The 17,884-nt window shown below is 45.8% G+C and overlaps 1 protein-coding gene across 10 annotated transcripts in view; it reads right to left on the reverse strand.

Moving 5' to 3' along the window:
• The window catches only part of PIGV (phosphatidylinositol glycan anchor biosynthesis class V), a 32,298-nt gene that overhangs the window by 2,710 nt on the left and 11,704 nt on the right, over nt 1-17,884 (reverse strand). For 8 of the 10 annotated variants that reach the window (XM_054498966.2, XM_054498949.2, XM_054498944.2 and 5 more), the window contains one exon: nt 16,491-17,680. The exons of the other annotated variants lie outside the window; for them this stretch is intronic. In XM_054498966.2, coding sequence (XP_054354941.1) covers nt 17,399-17,680 — 282 coding nt within the window. In that variant the 3' untranslated portion in view covers nt 16,491-17,398. Of the gene's footprint in view, nt 1-16,490; nt 17,681-17,884 lie in introns of those variants that run through there. 10 annotated transcript variants of the gene reach the window in all.

The following is a 17,884-nucleotide window of genomic DNA, read 5'->3' on the forward strand; positions in this document are numbered from 1 at the left end:
ATGAGCCACCATCCGGCCTTTTTTTTTTTTTTTTGAGATAAGTCTTGCTCTGTTGCCCAGGCTAGAGTGCAGTGGCACGATCTTGGCTCACTGCAACTTCTACCTCCTGGGCTCAAGCAATTCTCTTCCCTCAGCCTCCCGAGCAGCTGGGATTACAGGCGTCCACCACCATGCCCAGCAAATTTTTGTATTTTTAGTAGAGACAGGGTTTCAGCATGTTGGTCAGGCTGGTCTGGAACTCCTAACCTCAACTGATCTGCCCACCTCAGCCTCCCAAAGTGCTAGGATTACAGGTGTGAGCCACCTCACCCAGCCAATTTTTTATATATTTAGTAGAGACAGGGTTTTGCCATGTTGCCCAGGCTGGTCATGAACTCCTGAGCTCAGGCAATCTGCCCGCCTCAGCCTCCCAAAGTGCTAGGACTACAGGCATGAGCCACCGCACCTGGCCAGAAATGCGGACTCTTAACAGTCATTTTGTCTATCTCTGGGATATGTTAGTAACTCCTCAAAATCAGTCGCATTCCTGTCTGGAAATGCTATTACTTAAAACTGAATTGTAAAGTTAAACAAAATTTGCATAAAATAGTAAAAGGAAGGAGAAGAGAAAATTATATACATGTATTTATTTATATATTTATATATGTGTATGTATAACTACAAATTATTTATAAATATATTTATATTTATTTTATAATTAAAAATTTTTTTTTTGGTAGAGATGGGGTTTCACCATGTTGTCCAGGCTGGTCTTGAACTCCTGGGCTCAAGCAACTCACCCACCTTGGCCTCCCAAAGTGCTGGGATTACAGGCATGAACCAACATGCCTGGCCTATAATTATTATTATTATTTTTTTCTGGAGGCAGAGTCTTGCTCTGTTGCCAGGCTGGAGGGCAGTGGCGCGATCTCGGATCACTGCAACCTCTGCCTCCCAGGTTCAAGCAAGAGCCTCAGCCTTCCAAGTAGCTAGGACTACAGGCGTGCGCCATCACGCCCAGCTAATTTTTGTATTTTTAGTAGAGACGGAGTTTCACCATGTTGGCCAGGCTGGTCTCTAACTCCTGACCTCAAGTGATCCGCCTGCCTTGGGCTCCCAAAGTGCTGGGATTACAGGTTTGAGCCACCGTGCCCAGCCGATTTACAGAATTTTGGACCACCAGATAGTTCTCTGAAGTACCAGGCCCAAGAGTTTTTGTGGTATTTCCCTCCCATCCTTTATTTCACGTTTTACTAAGGCATCTAAAAGTACTTTCTACTTCTTTGTTACGTGCTAGGTCAAGATAATCAAGGTCTCTGTGGACTACATCATGACAGAGAACCAAGAAGTTGACACAAACTTGAGGCAAGACTATGCAAGTGTACTTTGGGCTCTAAAATGTAAAAGCAAATGGCTTCTGGTCTTCCCTTCCCTCCCCTCCCCTCCCCTTCCTTCCTTTCTTTCCTTTCTCTCTCTCTCCCTCCCTCCCTCCCTCCTTCTCTCTCTTTCTTCCTTCCTTTCTTTCCTTCCTTCCTTCCCTCTCTCTCTCTCGCTCTCTCTCTCTTTCTTTCTTCCTTTTTTTGAGATGGAGTCTCGCCGCACTGTCACCCAGGCTGGAGTGCAGTGGCGCGATCTCAGCTCACTGCAACCTCCACCTCCTGGGTTCAAGCGATTTTCCTGCCTCAGCCTCCTGAGTAGCTAGGATTACAGGCACCTGCCACCACACCCAGCTAATTTTTTTGTATTTTTAGTAGAGACGGCGTTTCACCATGTTGGCCAGACTGGTCTCGAACTCCTGACCTTGTGATTCGCCCGCCTCAGCCTCCCAAAGTGCTGGGATTACAGGTGTGAGCCACCGCGCCTGGCCTTCTTTCTTTTTTTTTTTTTTTTTTGAGATGGAGTTTCACTCTTGTCGCCCAGGCTGGAGTGCAATGGCGCAATCTCGGCTCACCGCAACCTCCGCCTCCCAGGTTCAAACGATTCTCCTGCCTCAGCCTCCTGAGTAGCTGGGATTACAGGCCTGAGCCACCTCTCCTGGCTAATTTTGTAGTTTTAGTAGAGATGGGGTTTCTCCATGTTGGTCAGGCTGGTCTCGAACTCCTGACCTCAGGTGATCCGCCCGCCTTGGCCTCCAAAGTGTTGGGATTACAGGAATGAGCCACCATGCCTGGTGGCTCCTGGTATTTCTTACAAACTATATGGAGGAAAAAAATCGTGTGCCAGGTCAACAGCTGAACACCAAATGCCAGGTGCACTGCTACAACTGGAACAGCAGCTGTAATTGGAGTTATTATTTGATAAAATTTACTATACTTTTTTTTTTTGGAGACAGAGTCTTACTCTGTTGCCCAGGCTGGAGTGCAGTGGTGCGAACATGGATCAATGTGTAGCCTCAACCTCCTGGGCTCAAACAATCTTCCCACCTTAGCCTCCCAAGTAGCTGGGACTACAGGTGTGTACTAGGATGCCTGACTACTTTTTAAATTTTTTGTAGAGACAGGATCTCCCTATGTTGCCCAGGGTGGTCTTGAACTCCTGGGCTAAAGTGATCCTCCTGCCTCAGCCTCCCAAAGTGCTGGATTACAGGTATGAGTCACTGTGCCTGGCCACCTTTTTTTTTTTTATGACAAGCACCAGGGTCTTACTATGTTGCCCAGGCCCAAATGCAGTGGCTATTCACAGGTGCTATCTCAGTATTGATCATCACAGGAGTTTTGACCTGCTCTATTTCTGACTTGGGCTGGTTCACCCCTCCTTAGGCAAAATGGCGGCCCCTCGCTCCCAGGAGATCACCATATTGATGCCAAACTTAGTGCAGACACCCAATCAGAATAGTGCAGTATAGCTCAGAACTCCTGAACTCAAGCAATCCTCCTGCCTCAGCCTCCTGAGTACCTGGGACTACTTTCATTCTCCAAGATCCAGTTGCCTTATTTATTGGCCAAACATGTGTGTTAAATAGGAAAATGACAGAATGCATCACCTTAGCATCTTTCAAGTCTTTGATGGTGACACTAATATCTGCAACTCCTCCAACGTATTAGTCAGCTAGGACTGCCAGAACAGAATGCCACAGGCTGGGTGCTGTGAAGAACAGAAATTTATTTTGTCACAGTTCTAGAGGCTGGAAGTCCAAGATCAAGATGCCAGCAGGGTTGGTTTACGGTGAGACCTCTCTATGGCTTGCAGATGACAGCCTTCTTACTCTGTTTTCACATGGCCTTTTTTCTGTGCACAAATACTCCAAGTGTTTCTCCCTCTTCTTGTTTTTCTTTTTTTTGAGACAGAGTTTCACTCTTGTTGCCCAAGCTGGAGTGCAATGGTGCAATCTCAGCTCACTGCAACCTTTGCCTCCTGGGTTCAAGTGATTCTCCTGCCTCAGCCTCCCAAGTAGCTGGGATTACATGCATGTGCCACCATGCCCGGCTATTTATATATATATATAATTTTTTTTTTTTTTTGAGACGGAGACTTGCTCTGTCGCCTAGGCTGGAGTGCAGTGGTGCGATCTTGGTTCACTGCAACCTCTGCCTCCTGGGTTCAAGCGATTCTCCTGCCTCAGCCTCCCGAGTAGTTGGGACTACAGGTGCGTGCCACCACGCCCGGCTATTTTTTTGTATTTTTAATAGAAACGGGGTTTCACCCTGTTAGCCAGGATGGTCTCGATCTGCTGACCTCATGATCTGCCCACCTCGGCCTCCCAAAGTGCTGGGATTACAGGCGTGAGCCACCACGCCCGGCCTTAATTTTATATTTTTTTTAGTAGAGACAGGATTTCACCATGTTGGTCAGGCTGGTCTTGAGCTCCTGACCTCAAGTGATCCACCCACCCCGGCCTCCCAAAGGGCTGTGATTACAGGGGTGAGGCACCACGCCTGGCCTCTTTTAGGGTAGGCCCTATCTCTAGATACAGTCACATTGGAGGTTTAGGGCTTCAACATATGGATTTGTAGGGGGTGTGCGGGGCGGTCACAGTTCAATTCACAACACCCAGGTATGCAGTTTACTTCTAGTTTGCTGTCTTCATAGAGACGGGGAAGGCCCAGAGGCATCTACTTGGCCTTTCCCACCATAAGGGCCCTTACTCTATGGGTCAGAGAGCCAACTGAACCCATGTTAGTTGTGAAATATGTCAATTCCACTTATAAATTCAGGAACTTGGGAGATAACCCCAAGATATGTCCAAAGAGGCCACCAAGAGCCCATACTTTAACTGGTAGGCCACAGTGGCATTTTGGGTCCCCAGGAATTAGCATCAGTTCAGAGCCAATATTTAGTAATCCTCTAAAGGTCTGGATATTTCCTCTTCCCCACCACACAGTTGCTCTAGTAAAGGGTTATAGATGTTATGAAGAAAATTTGAGGGAAAATTTACCATATATATTTCGGCAGCGTTGCCGGGTCCTTTCTTAAGGGGACTTGGCCTCCCTTTCAATCAAGGGGCTCTGTTAACTGACTTAGGTCTAAAATTTGGATAAGAGGCCATGCCTCCCCATTGTTGGTGATTCAAATCATATTTCTAGCCACTAGATTCTCACAAAGACTCTACTGCTCTTGATGGCAAATGCATCTACCTTGTCTTTGTCGGTTAAGCACTACTACTTGGCCTCTGATACTCTGAGATCCTCTCGTCTCCACTGAAACTAGGGAGCCCATCTCAATGGCAGAATTTCCAACTATCATTCTTGAATCACAGAGGAGAGTTCCCACAGAGCTTTCTGAGAATGCAGATGCTCCCTTCACCAATACACTTCTCAATGCTGTGGTGAACAGAGTGTCCTCTGGGCCTTCTTGAGAGACAGAGAGGACACAAAGTTCACATATGATAAATTTATTACAACATTCTTTTCTCTCTGGTCCTTTGAATTTTGTCCTCTCCAGTGAATTCTTCCCATCTTAGCCTCATTAAACAGGTACCAGCTGGGCACAGTGGCTCACACCTGTAATCCCAGAACTTTGAGAGGCTGAGGCAGGTGGATCGCCTGAGCCCAGGAGTTTGAGACCAGCCCAGGCAACATGGCAAAATCCCGTCTCTACAGAAAAGACAAAAATTAGCTGAGTGTGGCTGGGCGCAGTGGCTCACGCCTGTAATCCAGCACTTTGAGAGGCCAAGGCGGGTGGATCACCAGAGGTCAGGAGTTTGAGACCAGCCTGGCCAACCTGGTGAAATCCCGTCTCTCCTAATAATACAAAAATTAGCCAGGTGTGATGGTGCATGCCTGTAATCCTAGCTACTTGGGAGGCTGAGGCAGGAGAATTGCTTAAACCTGGGAGGTGGAGGTTGCAGTGAGCTGAGATTGCGCCACTGCACTCCAGCCTGGGCGACAAGAGCGAAACTCTATCCAAAAAAAAATTAGCTGGGCGTGGTGGCACACGCCTGTAGTCCCAACTACTCAGAAGGCTGAGGCAGGAGGCTTGCTTGAGCCTGGGAAGTTGAGGCTGCAGTGAGCTGAAATTGTACCAGCCCAGGCATCAGAGCAAGACGCTATCTCAAAAATAAATAAATAAATAAAATAAAATAACAGAAGTAACATTAAGTCAGATTTTCAGTCAACCAACCAAGTAAGCCATTAGAGCCACTTGCAGCTATGTGAGGTAACACCTCAAATTCAGAATCTCTGACAAATGCATACACATCAATACATTTGGCTCAGTCTTGTGTTATATTTCATCCTTATAGGTCTAACATTCTAAGAATCCACTCCCATGTGTATTCCCCAGACTTCTGTCTATATGTCAGCAAAATCTTGAAATGATTGTGATGTATAAGTTATTTCCTTCTGAGTCAGATTTTGTACTTGCCTCCTTGGAGAATGCTGAGATTGCATCCTAGTTGTGTGTCTGGTGGCAACAAGGGGTGGCTTGGGTGGATCTTGGGGAGAATGGCATATCTTTGCAAGGTATATATCCTGCCCCAGAAGTTATTACAAGATTTTCAAGCAAGGGAAGCCTGGTTTCCTGAGACACAAGTCAACAAGATGCTTCTACTAGCAAGAGAAGCTCAAAGAGAAAGATAAATCTAAGATTTTCACATTTGTCTGAGTCAAATCAGATGTCTTCATTCCAAGTTTCAGGGTCCTACTCCTTCTGAATCACAGGAAAGACTTAGTTAAACTGAATTCAGCTGATGGAATTCTGCAATATGCACAATTTTCATGTTTTATTTGTAGCAAATCAGTCTGGTGGCTACAGGAAATAAGTGATTCTTTTATGGCTATCAGAGAAGTCCTACAGTTCTCTGACCATGAGTTCAGCTGAGAGTTTAAAGACCTGAGCTGGTAATTTTTTTTTTTTTTTCCTGCAAGGCCCATGATGCAACTGGAAGAATCGGTCCCATATCATAGTCCCTATAGTCATTATCACTGCCATAACAGTTAGTGCAACCACCATTTGGGCCCCCAAGACACTTGCTTTGGTTGGCACTTCATCACAAATAACCACAGGCGATGATTTCATTAATTATGATGCCACAGCATGCTATGGATCACATTCACATTGGCAAGGAGCTCAGCACATTCAAACCCAATGACACAGCCAAGCTGATTTCCTAATCCCACCTTTTGGGGTCTTTTTCCTGGGGCCACTCCTAGTACCAATTTCTGTATCAGTCAGGGTCCAGGCAATGAGAGAGAAACCACATCAGTCACTGACAGAGAGAATTTAATATAAAGAATGGTTAGAATAGTTAACTAGGAATAAATTGTTAACTAGATAACTGTAAGGGTAAAAAGAAAACTAAGATATCATGGAGGCAGCAATACACAGCAAGAAGCATCTATAACTCCTCGGGCTAAGAGTACAAAGGCAAGAGTTTGGAATTACTCAAAGTTAAAACCTTAGAGGAGGGCCTCTGCAGAGCTGAAACTCGGACCTCTAAGTCTGATGCTCCATCTAGTCTTTGAGCTTGAAGAACTCAGACTTCTGAAGACAGGATACTACCCAGCTGGTGCTGGTGTCTCTGAGTGGAACACAATGGAACTGGTTAGGCAATTGTTGGGAAAAACTACAAAGTGGATTCAGCAGCTGCTACAGGAAGGACCTGCTGCTGCCTGGGTGAAGGAGTGTTGCCAGAGTGACCCTTACAGGAATAGGAAGCAAAAAGAAGAGTCCCAGCTGGGCGCGGTGGCTCACGCCTGTAATCCTAGCACTTTGGGAGGCCAAGGCAGGCGGATCACTTGAGATCAGAAGTTCGAGACCAGCCTGGCCAACATGGCGAAACCCTGTCTCTACCAAAAATACAAAAATTAGCCGAGTGTGGTGGCGGGCGCCTGTAGTCCCATCTACTCGGGAGGCTGAGGCAGGAGAATCAGTTGAATCCAGGAGGCAGAGGGTTGCAGTGAGCCGAGATCGTGCCACTGCATTCCAGCCTGGGCGACGGGAGGGAAACTCCATCTCAAAAAAAAAGTGTCCCTTCTTCTTCCTCTGGCCTCACTATCTCCCTCTGGTGGCCCTTATTGGGAAAGCCAAACACAGAGCCTGCCGAAGCAAACACGTGATTTTCAGAGCCCCAGTTGCGGTATCTCATTGTAGTGAATATGTGGGTGGGTTTGGAGCTGAGAGACAATAACTTAATAACTAGCACTGTTGTCTTTATAAAGTATTCCAAGAAAGAGGTGAGTTTAGGTGAGAATATGCTGGATTTCAACAGAAATAGAAAATAGAAAAAGAACAAAGATCATGGGTCTTTCAGGGTTGGAAAAGCTGACTGCTTCTGGACAACAAATAGTACAAAGTAAGATAGAAAAGGTTTTAGGGCAGGGCGCGGTGGCTCATGCCTGTAATCCCAGCACTTTAGGAAGCCGAGGCAGAAGATCACTTGAGCCCAGGAGTTCGAGACCAGCCTGGGCAACATAGAGAAGCCCTGTCTCTACAAAAAAATCAAAAATCAAAATTAGCCAGGCATGTTGGAGCGTACCTATATTCCCAGCTACTTGGGAGGCTGAGGCAAGAAGATCACCTGAGCCCAGGGAGGTAGAAGCTGCAGTGAGCTGTGACTGTACCCCTGCACTCCAGCCTGGGCAACAGAGTGAGACCCTGGCTCAAAAAAATAAATAAAATAAAAATAAATAAATAGAAAAGGTCTTGAACAACATGAATTTAAAGATGCAATCTTTTTTTTTTTTTAAAAAAAAAAAAACATTGTCTGGCTCTGTTGCCCAGGCTGGAGTGCAGTGGCGTGATCTCAGTTCACTGCAGCCTCTGCCTCCTGGGTTCAAGTGATTTTCATGCCTCAGCCTCCCAAATAACTGGGATTACAGGCACGTGCCATCACACCCAGCTAATTTTTTTGTTTTTAGTAGAAATGGGGTTTTGCCATGTGGCCCAGGCTGGTCTCAAATTACTGGACTCAAGTGATCAGCCTGCATTGACCTCCCAAAATGCTGGGATTACAGGCATAAGCCACTGTGCCTGGCCTAAGGATGCAATCTTTCTAAGGTAAATATCAGGTTAAGAGTGTGGCCTGCATGGCCAGGTGCAGTGGTGGCATGTGCCTGTAGTTCCAGCTACTTAGGGGGCTGAAGTAGAAGGATTGCTTGAGCCTGGGAGATTGAGGCTGCAGTGAGCTGTGATCACACCACTGCACTCCAACCTGAGTGACAGCATGAGACCCTGTCTCAAAAAAAAAAAGAGTAAAAACTATAAAACTCTTAGAAGAAAACATAAGGAGAAAACTTCATGACATCAGATTTGGCAATGATTTTGAAAAGGCAACTCACAGAATAGGAGAAAATTTTGCAAATCATGTATCAGATAAGGGATTAATACCTAAAATATATAAAGAACTCCAACAACTCAACAACGATAAAAAAATAAACCCCCCAAAACAGGTAAGGTTAGGAATAGATATTTCTCCAAAGACATACAAGTAGCCAATAAGCACATGAAATGATACTCAATACCACTAATCATCAGGAAAACTTAAATCAAAATACCACTTTACACTCACCAAGGTGGCTAGAATTAAAAAACAGAAAATAACAAATGTTGGCGAGGATATACAGAAATTGGAACCCTTTTGCATTGCTGGTGGGAATGTAAAATGCGCAACTGCTGTAGAAAATAAGGCCATTCTTCAAAAAAGCAAACATGGAACTACCATATAATCCAGCAATTCTACTTCTGGCTGTATACACAAAAGAACTGAAAGCAGAGATTTCAACAGATATTTTTATATCTGTTATATAAAATGTTCATAACAGCAGTATTCATTATAGCCACAAGGTAGAAGCTATCCAAATGACCATTGACAGATGAATGGATAAACAAGATGTACTACAATGGAATATATGCAGCCTTAAAAAGAAATTCTGGTGGCCGGGCGCGGTGGCTCACGCCTATAATCCCAGCACTTTGGGAGGCCGAGGCGGGCGGATCACGAGGTCAGGAGATCGAGACCATCCTGGCCAACTTGGTGAAACCCCGTCTCTACTAAAAATACAAAAAAAAAAAAAAATTAGCCAGGCGTGGTGGCGGGCGCCTGTAGTCCCAGCTACTCCGGAGGCTGAGGCAGGAGAATGGCGTGAACCTGGGAGGCGGAGCTTGCAGTGAGCCGAGATCGCGCCACTGCACTCCAGCCTGGGAGACAGAGTGAGACTCCGTCTCAAAAAAAAAAAAAAAGAAATTCTGATGCAAGCTACAATATGGATGAACCCTGAAGACTTTATGCTAACTGAAATAAGCCAGACACAAAAGGACAAATATTTTATGATGCCACTTATATGAGGTGCCAAGAGTAGTCAAGTTTATAGAGACAGAAAATAGAATGGTGGTTGCCAGGGGTTGGAGAGCAGGGGGAATGTGAAGTTATTGTTTAATGGGTACAGTTTCAGTTTGGGAAGATAAAAAAGTGCTGGGCCAGGCGTGGCGGCTGACGTCTGTAATCCCAGCACTTTGTGAGGCCAAGGTGGGTGGATCACTTGAGGTCAGGAGTTCAAGACCAGCCTGGCCAACATGGCAAAACCCTGTCTCTACTAAAAATACAAAAAATTAGCTGAGTGTGGTGGCGGGCACCTGTAGTCCCAGCTACTCGGGAGGCAGAGGCAGGAGAATCGCTTGAACCCAGGAAGCGGAGGTTGCAGTGAGCCAAGATCGTGTCACTCCACTGCAGCCTGGGCGACAGAGCAGGACTCTGTCTCAAAAAAAAAAAAAAAGTTATGGAGATAGGTAGTGGTGTTGGTTGCACAACAATGTGAATGTACTTAATGCTACAGAACTAACACTTACAAAGTTAAGATGGTGATTTTGTTAGATACATTTTAGTGCACATACATACACAGTCTGGCTAGGTGAGACTTAAAATAACTTCAGGCTCCCTTGTTTTCACCAGTAGGAAGTGGCTTGGTGAAACCTGAGCATTCTCCAAGGAAAATGGTCATAATTCCCAAAGAAGAAGGTCATACTCCCCAAAGCCAATCTCAGATGTGACCATGAAGAGTAATCAACAAGGAAGAAGTCAGGCATAGCAATGTGTGCCTGTAGTAGTTGGGGCTACTTGGGAGGATAAGGTAGGCAGATCGCTTGAGTCTAGGACTTTCAGGCTGCAGTGAGCTATGATCCTGCCACTACACTCCAGCCTGGACAACAGAGTGAGACCCTGTCTCTTCAAAATAAAATTTTAAAAAGGCAAGGAAGAACTTCCTAGAAAATCACATCCAGGAACCATGGAGAACAATGGACAAAAGAGTCCATCCCAGGCTGGGTACGGTAGCTCACGCCTGTAATCCCAGCACTTTGTGAGGCCAAGGCGGGGGGATCACGAGGTCAGGAGTTCGAGACCAGCCTGGCCAACATAGTGAAACCCCGTCTCTATTAAGAATATAAAAATTAGCTGGGCATGGTGGCGCATGCCAGTAGTCCCAGCTACTCGGGAGGCTGAGGCAGGAGAATCACTTGAGCCCAGGAGGTGGAGGTTGTGGTGAGCCAAGATCGCGCCACTGCACTCCAGCCTGGGCAACAAAGCGAGACTCCTCCGTCTCAAAAACAAAACAAAACAAAACAAAACAACAACAACAACAACAAAGTCCATCCCATAACAAAAACAAGGTCTAGGCTGGGTGTGGTGGCTCATGCACATAATCCCAGTACTTTGGGAGACCAAGGCAAAAGGATTACTTGAGGCCAGGAATTCAAGACCAGCCTAGGCAACATAGCAAGACCTTATCTCTATAAAATATGGCAAAAATTAGCCGGGCGTGGTGGAACATGCGTGTAGTCCCAGCTACTTGGGAGGGGCTGAGATGGGAGAATCCCTTGAGCTCAGAAGTTTGAGATTACAGTGAGCTATGGTCACACCATTGCCTTCCAGCATGGGCTGCCTTCCAGCCTGGGCAACAGAGTGGACCCTGTCTCTAAAAAAAAAAAAAAAATCAAGTTCTAATCCAGGAACTCCCTGCAGTCCAGGGAAGGGGGCTTTGACCTACCTGAGCAGTGGGAATTCAAAACTGCTTTGGACCAGTGACTGTGGCACTTCCATGCTTTCCTTTTCTGACTGGGAGTTTGTATTGAGGTTATCCTTTTCTTGCTCTACCAATGTATACTGGTTGTGTTTGTGAAGTACAGATACCTTGCTTTTTCAGTTCACAAATCACCATAAGGAACCACACTGAAGCTGACTGAGAGACTCTGAGCTGAATACAGTGACTAGATGGGATTTGGGACTATTTCCCCTGGGCAGGGGTAAGTGTATTCTGTGAAGAGAAACAGGTATTTGGCTCAGAAAGGCAGACTGTAACATACAATTATCTGTGTTCTCTTCTTGAACTCACAGCCAGACTTCACTTCCCAGTAGGGTTACCAGATATGCAAATAAAAATACAGGATGCTGGTTACATTTGAATTTCAATTAAGCAAGGAAGAAATTCTTAGAAGTACGTCCCATGCAATATTTGGAATGTAATTATACTGAAAAATAACTTGTTTACCTGAAATTCAAATGTAACTGGGCATGCTGTATTTTATCTAGGAACCTACTTCCCCACTCCTTTGCGGTTAGACATGACCATGTGACTAAGTTCTAGCTAGCGGAATGGAATGATGTGCTGACTCTTCCAGGCTGGCTCCTTAAAACTTTTTCGGGAGTAGCCAGGCTCGGTGGCTCACACGCCTGTAATCCCAGCACTTTGGGAGGCCAAGCCGGGTGGATCACGAGGTCAGGATTTCGAGACCACCCTGGCTAACACGGTGAAACCCTGTCTCTACTAAAAATACAAAAAATTAGCCGGGCATGGTGGCAGGCACCTGTAGTCCCAGCTACTCTGGAGCTGAGGCAGGAGAATGGCATGAACTCAGGAGGCGGAGCTTGCAGTGAGCAGAGATCGCGCCACTGCACTCCAGCCTGGGAGACAGAGCGAGACTCTGTCTCAAAAAAAAAAAAACAAACACTTTTCTGGGAGTAGAGGACTCTAAGGAGCAACAGCAGGACAGTCACAAAATGGACAAGACTGGGTCCCCAATAATTGGGCGGAACAGACCTCCCTTCCTAAACCTGCACTAGACTATGAAGTAAAAAAGAAAGGAACTTTTATTATTAAGCCACTGAGTTTTGGCAGTTGTTTGGTATCGCCGTTAGCCTACCTTGGATAATATCCCTAATCCCTAAATTCAATAGTTTTTCTCATCCTTTCCTTAACAGCATATGACCCTGCTAACCATTTCTTTCTTCTTAAAACTTTTTTCTTGAGAAAGGGTCTCACTCTGTCACCCAGATTGGAGTGCAGTGGCGTGATCACTGCTCACTGCAGCCTCGACCTCCTGGGATCAGGTGACCCTCCCACCTCAGTCTCCCGAGTAGCTGGGACTAGAGACGCCCACCAGGATGCCTGGCTAATTTTTGTAGAGATGGGGTTTCACCATGTTGCCTAGGCTAGTCTCAAACTCCCGGGCTCAAGCGATCCACCTGCCTCAGCCTCCCAAAGTGCTAGGATTACAGGCATGAGCCACTGTGCCTGGCCTTGAAACTCTCTTTTCCGCCAATGATAGAATTTGTTTCTGGTCCTTTAATGATAATAAAATAGCTACCATTCATGAAGTTCTTGCCATACAGGCACTGTGCTAAGTGCTTTATCTTCATGACTGCCCATGTGGCAGATGCTATCACCCCCACTGTAGATGAGAAAACAGGCTTAGAGAGGTTGAGCCACCTACCCAAACTCTTTTTTGTTTTTTGTTTTTTGTTTTGAGACGGAGTCTCACTCTGTCGCCCAGGCTGGAGTGCAGTGGCGCAATCTCAGCTCACTGCAAGCTCCGCCTCCTGAGTTCATGCCATTCTCCTGCCTCAGCCTCCCGAGTAGCTGGGACTATAGGTGCCTGCCACCACACCTGGCTAATTTTTTGTATTTTTAGTAGAGACGGGGTTTCACTGTGTTAGCCAGGATGGTCTCAATCTCCTGACCTCGTGATCCGCCTGCCTTTGCCTCCCAAAGTGCTGGGATTACAGGCGTGAGCCACCGCGCCTGGCCAACCTACCCAAACTCTTACAGATCCTCTCTCTTCTCTCTCCACACTCTTTTTTTGACAATCCCATCCAATAGCATGGCTGCTGTAATTACTGTGTCTGTGTGTATGGTTCCCTGACCACTCTCTTGGTCTCCAGTTCCACATTTTCTGGCACATAAATGTGCTGCTTGGTATCGTAAACCCAACATGTCCAAAATGCAGCTATTGCTTTGTTAGCACTGTTCTCAACACTTTTCATATGGTAACATTTAATTCCCACCACCACCCTATGAGATATTATTATTCTTTTATCTATGAGCTAGATATTATTATCTACATTTTACAGATGAGTAAACTGAGGCTTAGAGAGTCAGTATCTGGCTCAAGTTTACACAGTACACAGTAGAGGTGGGCTTGGGGCTGATTTCAAGGCCTAGATTAAGACCTCAGCTCCACTCACACTGGGCTCTCCCTGTCCTATTCTGTTCCATTTCCTGCCTTCTACATTCATTCTCTACCCTGAACTTTCAAATCCTACCTATCCTTCAAAGTCTAGCTCAACTATCATTTGTCCATGAAGTCTTTTCAGGTATCCCAAGCTGGAAGGGATCTCCATCTTGTGTGAATTTACAGAGCACATGCTCTGTGCCTCACTTACCTTTTTCTAAGTGCACAAATAAAACTTGAATTCCTTCTAATCATAAAAAGTTCAAGTAGGGCTGGGCACGGTGGCTCACGCCTGTAATCCCAGCACTTTGGGAGCCCAAGAAGGGCGGATCACGAGGTCAGGAGTTCGAGACCAGCCTGGCCAACATGGTGGAACCCTGTATCTACTAAAAAATACAAAAATTAGCTGGGCGTGGTGGCGGGCACCTGTAATCCCAGCTACTTGGGAGGCTGAGGCAGGAGAATTGCTTGAACCCGGGAGGCGGAGGTTGCATTGAGCCGAGATCGCGCCACTGCACTCCAGCCTGGGTGACAGAGCAAGACTCCGTCTCAAAAAAAAAAAAAAAAAGTTGAAGTAGTGAGATATAGAGCAAGAAGCTTCAGTGTCCTTTCGCTCCCCAGAATTTATTGCTTTCTACCTTGATTAATGTTTCTGTGTCTGCTAGCAACTCTGTTAGACAGTTATTCAAGGACAGGAGGCATAGCTGAGTCATCTTTATTCCCCTAAAATAGGCATTAATAAACAATTACTGAAAGAATCAATCAGTTTCAAATCCCTTGAGCCTGCACATATTACATTTTCAGATGACAGTGAGAGGGTCTATTCAAGAAAAGTAACATTTTTCCAGGAGGACTGGTAAAGGTATGTCAAACACTCTCCTCCCACGTTCATTAAAGAACAAAAAAAAGCATCTACTTCTAGGTACGTGAGGCTGAGGCATCTGGTTTCTGTTTTAGCAGGGTCTCAGAAGGAAATGACTTTTCTCTGAAACTGTAGACACCCCACCTAGCTGTGGCATTGTTAGACCTCAGGGTAAACAGGAAACTTCCTGCCTTGGGCCCTTCATGTCCCTCTCCCAGACTATTAAAGAGACTGTTAATAGGATGGTAAAAGGACAGCTGCTGGTCATAAAATCAGCCCATTCCTTAGATCCTTAGAGAACAACTAAATCCCTGCAAGGTCAGAGAGAAAACCTTGTCCAGCTCACGCCAGGTGCACCCACCTAGCTGGGCTCCTGTTACAAGGTTTCTGGGCATGATGAGATCTAGTCTGAAGGTTAAACTGAGACTGCCAGAGCAGTGACATCACACCTACTCTGTGGGGCCTGAGTCACCTCTTCCAGCAGAGGAATAATCAGTCCTGATTATCCCCCAAAAGGAGGCAAAGAGGAGAGCGAAGAACCCATTGCTCCTACCTTGGCAATAAAGAGCTGAAACAGGACCCCAACACTTCCTGCACGCAAGGTGGAAGTCTCTGGATTTGCAGCTGTTGGCAAGGAGAAAGGGAACAGTTTCTGCCAACTAACTGGAGGGACACTAGGGCAGGGGTGATCATCGTTTGTCAAGAAGGGCATTCGGTGTCTTGGCAGAAGGCAGAGGGCTGCCCCGATCTGTATGTACATTTTCAGAAGCATTTGACTCTGGACCAAATTCTCTCAGCTGTCCTAGTGCTGGGGCGATGGATGGGAAATGCTTATTGGCCAGGCTGACCAGAAACTCCAACAGAGGGTGCTGGGGCTCAGCCAGGAGCTTCCCTTCAGCTGGCAAGTTTAGCTTTCTGTCACGGTCAGAGGGAGTGTGTCAAAATTCCAATTCTCGAGGCTCTCCAGAAGCTGCTTATGATTACCCATCTGTTTTGAAGAGTTTCTGCTTACTGGATTTTTTGGCTTAAATGGGAAATAAAAGAGGTGATGGATGATACAGAGCCAAACTCTCATCTGGCTCAAGGAATGGGCAAAAGTAGCTCAGCAGGGGTCAATGATCTTACTACCATTATAGTTATAGGCTCATGACCAAACAGGGGCCAGGAAGCAGGGCAGATACCATTTCAATCCACCTTGGACTTACGTACAATTTACCAATTCCTGCCGCCGTGTTGGCGCCTCTGACCCATGTCTACTGATCAAGTAAGCAGGCACCTGAGAACGGCACAACAGGCGCCTTATCTGCCAGATGTCACTGCTTTCCCTCATGGAAAGGAAAGACCACCTAAGTTACTCCCAAGAGTTGCACTCGGTGGAGGAGGAGTTTCTTCTAATTGCTGAAAACAGGAGAAGTGGATATTTTCTCCTAAAATCACACATTTAAGCCTCTACATTAGCGTTTAGACTGGGGTGATTCTGTTGTTTAAGGCAGTTCTTAAGATGTTAGAGCAGAAAGGGACCTACAAGAGACTGCATCGTTCACCACCACCCCCTGAAGAATATCATCATTTCCCATGGTTTCAGAGGTGGTAACTAAGGTTCTGAAAACTCTCCCAAGTCACATGGCTGGTAAATGGGGTTTTACTGAGAGGACTAGAATCCAGGGTTCCTGATGCCTTCTTCTTACCCTTTTTTCCCCCAACTGATTTATATTATTTTAATTTTTAAAAATTATTTTACTTTTTACCACAAGAAGGGAACAGCATGGAAAGATCTGTATTATTTTTATTTTTTACTTTTTTTGAGACAGAGCCTCACTCTGTTGCCCAGGCTGGAGCGCAGTGGCGCAAACTCAGCTCACTGAAACCTCCGCCTTCCAAGTTCAAGCAATTCTCATGCCTCAGCCTCCCGAGTAGCTGGGATTATAGGTGTGTACCACCATGCCCGGCTAATTTTTGTATTTTTAGTAGAGACGGGGTTTTGCCATGTTAACCAGGCCGGTCTCGAACTCCTGGCCTCAAGTGATCTGCCCACCTCGGCATCACAAAGTGCTGGGATTACAGTGTGAAACATCATGCCTGGCCTGTATTATTTTTAAAAAGGCAATTCATTGCATGTATAACTGAAAGAAGTTTAATTTGCATATCTTTGTAAGATTTTTTTCATATAAATAAAAATACATGCACAAATCATAAAAAAAATACATCAGAAACAATGTCCCATTTGGAAAAAATGGTCCCATTTTACTACTGCCACTACACTGTTCAGGCCTGTACCATCTTGTGTGGACTGTTACCAGCCTGTCAGCTAATGCCTTTGATGAAATTTACACTTCAATAAATTGACATTTAAATTTACACACAGGTCAATGGTAGGTTTAAGACTGTCTCTGCTATGTTGATTGACTAGACAGATCCAGGTGTATTTTAGACTTGGAATAAGACAATCTTCACTTACAGAGAAAATAGTTATCTAAAATTTGCCCTAGCCAGGACCAGAAGGGGCTCTCTAGTGGCTGACACCTCTCCCATTCCTGACCAGCTTTCAAAGAGAAAGAGAAAGATTATAATGGACACAGTAATGATCCTAGGGCAGCAGAGGAAGTTCCAATGTGCATTTTTACTTTCAAACCCCTGGGTTAAGTTGGCTTCCAACCTGTCCCTGGAGAGTCCAGGTCATGTCCAAGGCAGGAAGTTGCAATGTAGGAGTAGTCCCAGGAGCCAGTAAGTCAGGAAGTAGCCTAGAATGTATCGTGTGACTGGAGAACAGGTTTTCCAGTGATACAAAAGTCCCATGATAGGATTTCTGGGGACCTTTTGTCCTGGTGGGGAGTCCTCTGCAAGAGGCTTCCAAGGCACAGTCTTTAAGGATCTCAACAGCGGCTCTTGATCCTGAAGCAAGTGAGCTGGAAACCAGTACATAATAGGAGTGGAGGAGCCCAAAAACCTGGTGAGAACCTAGAAATCATGAGAGGGGAATATCCAGACATTTACTGGAATGTCACTGACTCATATTGGACCAGCCTGGGGACTTCTCTACTGCTGGGTGAACTATGGTCCCATGACTAGAAATGTATTACTCTGGAAAAGAAATTGAACACAGCTTAGGATCTGTCTTAGAAAGATGTATGTACAGCAGACAGGCATCCTCCATGTTACAAA

This window comes from Pongo pygmaeus, chromosome 1 (assembly GCF_028885625.2).
Source record: "Pongo pygmaeus isolate AG05252 chromosome 1, NHGRI_mPonPyg2-v2.0_pri, whole genome shotgun sequence".
NCBI classification, from domain to species: domain Eukaryota; kingdom Metazoa; phylum Chordata; class Mammalia; order Primates; family Hominidae; genus Pongo; species Pongo pygmaeus.